Source organism: Wyeomyia smithii, chromosome 3 (genome assembly GCF_029784165.1).
Source record: "Wyeomyia smithii strain HCP4-BCI-WySm-NY-G18 chromosome 3, ASM2978416v1, whole genome shotgun sequence".
Classification (NCBI taxonomy): domain Eukaryota; kingdom Metazoa; phylum Arthropoda; class Insecta; order Diptera; family Culicidae; genus Wyeomyia; species Wyeomyia smithii.
The window spans coordinates 198,397,076-198,404,445 of NC_073696.1; the positions used below are offsets into that span (position 1 = coordinate 198,397,076).

A 7,370-nucleotide genomic window follows, 5' to 3' on the forward strand; every position below is an offset into this window, starting at 1 on the left:
GTATTTTCTACTAATTGGTACAGAGCGGAAGATTGCGGGCTCGAATCTCAGTACAGCCAGGTCATTCGTTGTTAAATACAAGCATATTATATAGAAAATTCAACTAGAGACATTGTTGATGTTGATGTAAGTTTTGTGTGTAATAATATCGGTCACACGCTCACAGAAATGCAACAACAATGCACAGTGGTACAGTAAGGCAATTTAGGCGGACTTGAGGTTTTCGATGCGATTCTTTGATTTTAGAGTCATAGTTAGAGTTATAGTTGTTATAGTTGATTCTCATTTTTGCCGCAAAATGTATACAATTATTTCTGCAAATAAAAAAGTCAGTTTATTTTGTTTCGTTGATTCTAGGGTCACCCTAACTTTCATTTGCACATAAATAAAGGACTAAGTATAGGTATTGTACTTTGTATTGCTTTAAAACAAAATTACATCGAAAAGCTCATGTCCGCCTAAATTGCGTTACTGTACCACTGTGCAATGGGTCTAGTTACCTTTTTCACTACAAGAGGGGGTGTTCCCTATGCGTCTTCTCGAAATTATATGGGAAATTCGGGAGGGAACTATATTGGTATTATAAGATATTTGCAAAAGTCCTAGCGATGTGTGGTTTTCAACAAAAACGTGTGTTTTATAGACACAAATGCTTCTTTAGAACAACGTTTGCTTGTAAAATGTAACTAAAAAAAGTTAAATCCAAAAACTAACTTTTAAGTAACTTTTTGGGGATTGGGACAAACGGAACCAACAAGAGTTTATAGTAAGTAGTCTGATACTGTGGTGACTAAAGTTGTAAGTTCAAACTTCCTTAGAAAGCGAAGACGACCAACCTGATAGCCTTCGAATATTGCACGACGGTTCAGAACAATCATGACGTTCCATATAAGGTGATCGAAAGCAATCGCCACATGTGGAGTAAAGATGGTTCTAAACTTCCATCAGACAACATCTGTGTCTATACGGATGGGTCAGAAATAACCCGGTGTTAAAGACACTATTCCAATGGGTGTATGGCCCAGCGTTATACTAGCAGAAGTATATGCCATACTCGTCTGCACCAAGATGTCTTAAATGTATTTACAGGCACGCGAAAATCGGCATCTTCTTGAACAGCCTAGCTGCACTATTGGCAAATGTCAAATGCGCGTCCAAATTAGTTTGAGAGTGCAGTGCAGCACCAGTGTTGAGAATTCATAGTTTGTGATTGGACACACATACTCATTATTTACTAATATTTATCACAAATACTTAAGCTGCTAACAAATCCCCCCCTCAAAAAAAAGTGCAGCGCAGCACTACGAGAGCTATCCCGGCAGAATCAAGTTCTACTGTACTGGGTACCTGGACACTGTGGCATCGAGGGCAATGAAAACGCTGACTACCTCGCAATTTATTCGACCTGAGCCATTACTTGGCACCTTCAAATCCGCCGTCAAGCGCGAACTTAAATCATGGGAAACGCTAGAAAAAGCTAACCGATGAAACAATGCACAGGGTTGCAGACAAGCTAAACAGTTTATCTAATCAAAAGGAACGTCAAGAAAAGAGATAACAAAACAGAAAAAGGGAAAAATATGTTGAATTCCAATTCAACATATTTTCCCCTTTTTCTGTTTCAATTGGAAATCAATTGGAAGATCATTGTTATTGTTATTATTGTTATTTGCTTATTCAAGCTTTTATTTGTTCTATTGAAAATTGCCAAGTCTTGTTGAAACACAGATTTCGATCTTTGATTAATAAGCGAGAAAAATAAGCGATAATTAGTCGCTTGATGCTTGCTTTCCCTTGTGTTGTCGACAGAGTTATGTACCTAGTAATCCGAGAATGCACTCTTTGGGCTATACAATATCCGTTTACTGCTCAAACCAATCAGTTTACTAGTAAATGGCCACTAGGACGGTCCTAGCTAAGCAGCAGCGGTAGAGGCAGCAGCGGTAGAGGTAGCAGCGTCAGTGGTAGGTGCAGCGACACTACTTTTTCCTCTAGCACAGTGATTCCCAACAAGGGGTTCGCGGCCGACAAGGCAGCCACGAAAAACTCTGAAAAGTATTTCCTCGTTCATTTATTGCGCTTCATTCATAATTTAACAGCGCAATGGCAGCGGCAGATTTTCTTTGTCGGCTTTCAGCTCAAATCATTGCATTTTACTATGAGTCCCGTCGGCGAAACACTGCCTGCCGTCTAATTTTAAGTTTGAATAATAGAAGGATTGTGTGCAAAACCACGACCGTAAAGCTGACGTAGAACTATATAGAACTGTTGTTGCAACTCTTGCATTACTGCATTTGGAAATGGTCGCGAACTTTTTGCATGATAAACGCTAAGATTACGATAAATTATTTTCCAAATGTTAATAATTTTTCTCCAACAGTATTTATCAGTGTAAATTTGATATGGTGGAACTAAAAACATTTTAGGCAACTGGGGTCAATTGACGGCCTATTAATATTATATCGGTCCGGCAACACTCATATCATCTGGTTTTTGGCCATCTTTGGCCATTTGCCAGGACACTATGTTCAGAGAGTTATTTTATTATTGTTGGATAAAAGTTATTGAGATGGATTACTCTGGAATACAAAAATGCAAGTAAGACGTCGTACACAAATTACGTAACGCTAAAAATCTCGATTTTAGACCCCGTCTCCCCCCTATGTAACAATAAGTAACGTTCGATATGACTCCCCCTCCCTAAAATTACGTAACGCTGAACAACCTGACCCCCCTCTAAATTTTCAATTTTGAGCAAACTTTTCAAATACGTAACTGTCTCAACTATGACCCCCCCCCCCATTCCCCTATGTAACAATAAGTAACGCTGAATCGACCCACCTCCTCCCCCCCTTTATGCGTTACGTAATTTATGTACGACGCCTAATGTAACGAACAATCATATGTAGTTCTACGTCAAACTTGCGGTTGTGGCTTTGCATACAAACCTTCCTTTTTTTATTTGGGAATTAAAATTACGTTGTCGAACAATGTGATATTTTGTAATTAAACCCTTCGGCTCTTTTTAGTATTGTTATTGAGCAGACATTCAAAGTGCTAAAGTAAGTCATTTTCGTCTATTTATCACTCGCAGGTCAGCTCAGTTCAGCGTCTCTATTCACCGCCCTTTCTTGACTATTATCCGCTTACACCTTCTGCAACTTAATCTTACATTCCAAGTACCAAAACTCGGTGAAATCGTTGTTCTTATTCTTTCGTTTAGTTCTGCAGTAGTTAATCCGTGCCGTATTATTTTCTAGATGTCTCGTTTTCGACACGACGCCTTACTTAACAGCGATATTGGAACGCAACTGCTACGATATTACTCCAGGTCAAACGTTGTTCTAAACCGCCTTTAACATGGAGGAGTAACTGCATAGACGACTGATACTTATAATTCAATGAACTGCTTGAAATTTTTTACAATATGAATATTTTTGAATTTCAACTGGGGTGTATCATGATTGTTATGTTTCCAAAACAAGATCAAACTACATCAACGTTTTAAATTACAGCTCTCATTTTGTTTTTTATTTATTCTAAGTTGCTTTTAACTGACAGTCGACAATTTTTGTTAACACCAATGACAGGTTGCTGAACACTGAATTAAAATTATGCACTCCCTGCTGCGCACTCACAACGAAAACTTCTGGTATTGTTCACCACTAGACACCACCGTGTTAGAAACTGCTACGAATCATTTGTACTTTTAAATTAGTAACTTCACATTTTGCAACAAGCAATTAGCCGCCCATTGATTACACTTCGAATGGTTACTGTCTAGGTTATATGTCTGTTCATCGTTGTAACCACATCATTTGTACTTTGGTAGTTTGATCGAAACATAAAATGGTGTGGAGGGTAGAAACCGGGCTTACGGTTCATAGCTGGTGAATAATAAATCAATGTTCCTCGATGTCACCAAACGCCTCAATGTGTAATTCGGTCACGAAATAACTGTTATTTCTGTCGTTTTTGGTTTTTCTTTTTTTTTAACGCATACAAGATGGAGAAGATATTTAGCTTCGCTTGGAAGGGTAAACGTGGAATAGAAAACCAGGAAGGAGAAGAACCCGGAGAACATGTGAGTAAAATAGATGACTAGAAGAAATAAGTACTGGTTCATTGTACGCTCGATTACAGGACGACTACGTGGATGATGAACAAGGCTTGCAAAGAAAACACAAAGTGGACACAACGCTACAGATTCACTTCTTCGGCAAAAAGGGAAACCAAGATCTGCAGTACGATGGTTTTTACAACTTCATGAAGAATTTGCAAACCGAGGTACTCGAATTGGAGTTTTGTGAATTTTCCAAGGGTCACGAGCGTATTTCGGAGGTGGACTTCGCCAAGATCTTACTTAGATATACTTACTTGGTAACACTGCAATGCGTTTCAAATAGTAGAGTTATTCCAATTTCATGTTGTAACTCTTAATACGGTAGGATACTGACGAATATGACAACTACCTGGATCGTCTGCTGGACAGAGAAGCCAAGGAGAAAGGAGTGTCCTTTGATGAATTCCGTCAATTCTGCCAGTTTCTTAACAATCTTGATGACTTCTCGATTGCCATGAGAATGTACACTCTCGCCGATCAACCAATTTCGAAAGGTACGTTACTGCTATTAATCTGTGTGATTCTGGGTAGCACCTCGATCATGACCGAATTTCGTTTGTAGATGAATTCGGTCGCGCTGTTAAGATCTGCACCGGCTCGGAGCTGAACAAGCACCTGATCGATACCGTTTTCGCCATCTTCGACGAGGACGGCGACGGTTTGCTGTCATATAAGGAGTTTATCGCCATCATGAAGGACCGGCTGCATCGCGGTTTCAAAGTAAGTCACTACCAGCACGTAGTCGAAGACTACTTGGAGGATATCGACAAGGGTACGGTGCACGCCAATAACTTTCGCCAGTTACTGAAGATGCGCTCACGTGCTTGCCGCCGGCTTAGACGGTATTTGATTTATTTCTATAACCATCCGGATCACGGGTACAATCCGGAGCACGATTATCGTTAAGAATGGATGCTTCTGGCGTAGGACATGTAGCAGTAGTTTAAGTTCTAAAGTTGTTTGTCTGAGAGTGGGATGAAGTCTGGCTGTTTGGTAAACGGTAGTATTTCGACAGTTTGTTAGGGGATCTCATACATTCACTTCCTAAGTTATGCACTGTGCTTACTGTTCTATATCATAGCTGTAGCGATCCTAGCGTATTTATTGGTGTTTGACGTTAGTTTTATTTGATAAGAATATTAAGAGTACTACGGTAATTATGATGAAATTTTGAGTTCTCTTTTTTCTTAAATTCGTAAAATATCTTAGGTAAAATTTTTTTTAGGAACGAATGACAGCCACGGTTAAAGTCCCTTAAAAAAAATTAGCTTAAATTTACAGTATTACTAAGCACCAAAACAACTGATGACAGTATAAAACAATCTCACTAATGTGTTTGCTCTATCGCCACTTGGAAACTTCTGACTCAATCAAAATGACTTCCACGACAATGTTATAGAACTAAGAGTGAATATAAATAGACTGGAAGAAAAAAACGTAGTTATATTATATTGTATAAATTGTAGTATGCGAATATACTTAGGCGCGATTATCTCTAACCAATCGTTCTTTTCATCAAATTCTTAGAAATTGTTTAAAGAGCTATGGAGTGATGTTTGATTAATGATCTTTTTTTATATGTAATAGAACATTTTATTTATTTTGCCCAAAATTTAACAATGAATAAATAGTATTAGAGCTTTGATTTCATTTGGTAGAATTCAGAATTCTTAAGGTAAGACAGACTTTTAAGATTGTAGTCTCAAGTTAGGATGTAAATCTGGGGAAACATCAAATTCTTGGACCGTTCAAAAGTAATGAGAAAATAGATAGCGTGGTTCAAACAAGATCCTGAAATATATGCTAATCTTATCGTTCATTTGATAACATTCTTTGAGGGAAGCGAAACTTAATTGCAAGTTAAGGTTATCTGAACAGGTTAAATTCGTATGAATTATAGGACAACAGGGCAAAAAAGAAGTTTTGAATTGCCAACACATCAGCTAAGTTTCATTCTTTTATAACAAAATTCTGTATTCTGACTCCTTGTGGTTTATCTCGTATTCGTAATTTAACTTAACATTAGGTATGTTGATTTGTCAGAAGCTTCTAGTATTAGCAGTTCAATTTCCCTAAGACTTCGTCTCACTCTCACTCAAGCCATTTTTATCCTTTTCAACGATCGGTAAGTAACGCTATGTTGTGACTTACAATTATGTTTCTTATAATTTACGTTATTTTGTAAATACTATTTGTTCTCAATATTTTTGTTTTAGTAAATAATATATTTATATGACTGGTATGATTGGTGAACAAATATACCTTTACAAAACTAGTGTTGAATATTGACTTCTTCCGACCCTTTCCTAGTTCAGCACAATTCAGCTTGTATAACAATTTGTAAACTCACCAGTTCCCAGCTTTAACATTTATAATTTGTTCGTGGCTATTGTTATTGCTTCTGTATTGTGACCCGTTTCCATCTAAATATTAAGGTGAGTGTTTTCTCTTCTTTATATTATTTCTTTCAAACATTTCACTTTCTGAACATCATTTAACCGATATGTTTTTTTTTTGCAGTCCAACGTAAAATCCGAAGGCTGGGAAGCATTCAAACACTGTCTGAAACAGGAGATGAGACAGAACACTTAAACCAATCGATGACTTCATCACCCTTACTGTCATTTATTTGTACTAATATAATCATGTTGAAATTTCGTGTCCTTTCTTCGTACCAAAAAAAAAAACTTCGGGAGTATTATTGCTGCGAGAGGTTAGAGTCTCACGCCTGAAACAAACAAAATTATGGCCGTTTACATTATCCGCATTGTTACTAAGTGAAACGGAGGCTATGCCGCATAGTTAAATAAGTTAAATTATTTTGCCTTTTGAGTGTGATAACGTTGTGAGTATCCAATAGCTTCTAAAGCTGAGTTAAATTATAAAATTCTTCGGTTGTACCGGACAAAAATATTTCCTATATTAGACCAAACTAACTTGTTCTTGTTACAGTGCGGTAACTAACCCAATTTAGTTCAATTTTCATGTTAAACATAGCACAATTGATGTTGGGAGAATAAGCCTTAGCAAATACTAGCTAAAAAAAAAAACAAAATGTCGGTAGCTCTATTGAAAGTAGCCAAAGCTTAGTATCAACTACAAACTTTACAAAAGTTTCTTATCATAGCCATCACAATACTTTTAACCGGGCCATTTTGAATGTGCATTTTACTCTCCTATTTGCTAATCCATGTTATCGCAAACGGAATGTTGAATAAATTTAAATTTCGATCAGAAACATTGAAAG

The 7,370-nt window shown here is 37.3% G+C and overlaps 1 protein-coding gene across 5 annotated transcripts in view; it reads left to right on the top strand.

The window, feature by feature from the left end:
• Positions 1-7,369, top strand: part of LOC129731365 (calcium uptake protein 3, mitochondrial) — a 176,328-nt gene extending 168,959 nt beyond the window's left edge. For 4 of the 5 annotated variants that reach the window (XM_055691272.1, XM_055691277.1, XM_055691275.1 and 1 more), the window contains 4 exons: positions 4,007-4,084; positions 4,144-4,380; positions 4,449-4,617; positions 4,686-6,398. In XM_055691272.1, coding sequence (XP_055547247.1) covers positions 4,007-4,084; positions 4,144-4,380; positions 4,449-4,617; positions 4,686-5,029 — 828 coding nt within the window. In that variant the 3' untranslated portion in view covers positions 5,030-6,398. Of the gene's footprint in view, positions 1-4,006; positions 4,085-4,143; positions 4,381-4,448; positions 4,618-4,685; positions 6,399-6,643 lie in introns of those variants that run through there. The other variant, XM_055691276.1, reaches the window with a different exon arrangement.
• The last annotated feature ends 1 nt before the right edge of the window (position 7,370 follows it).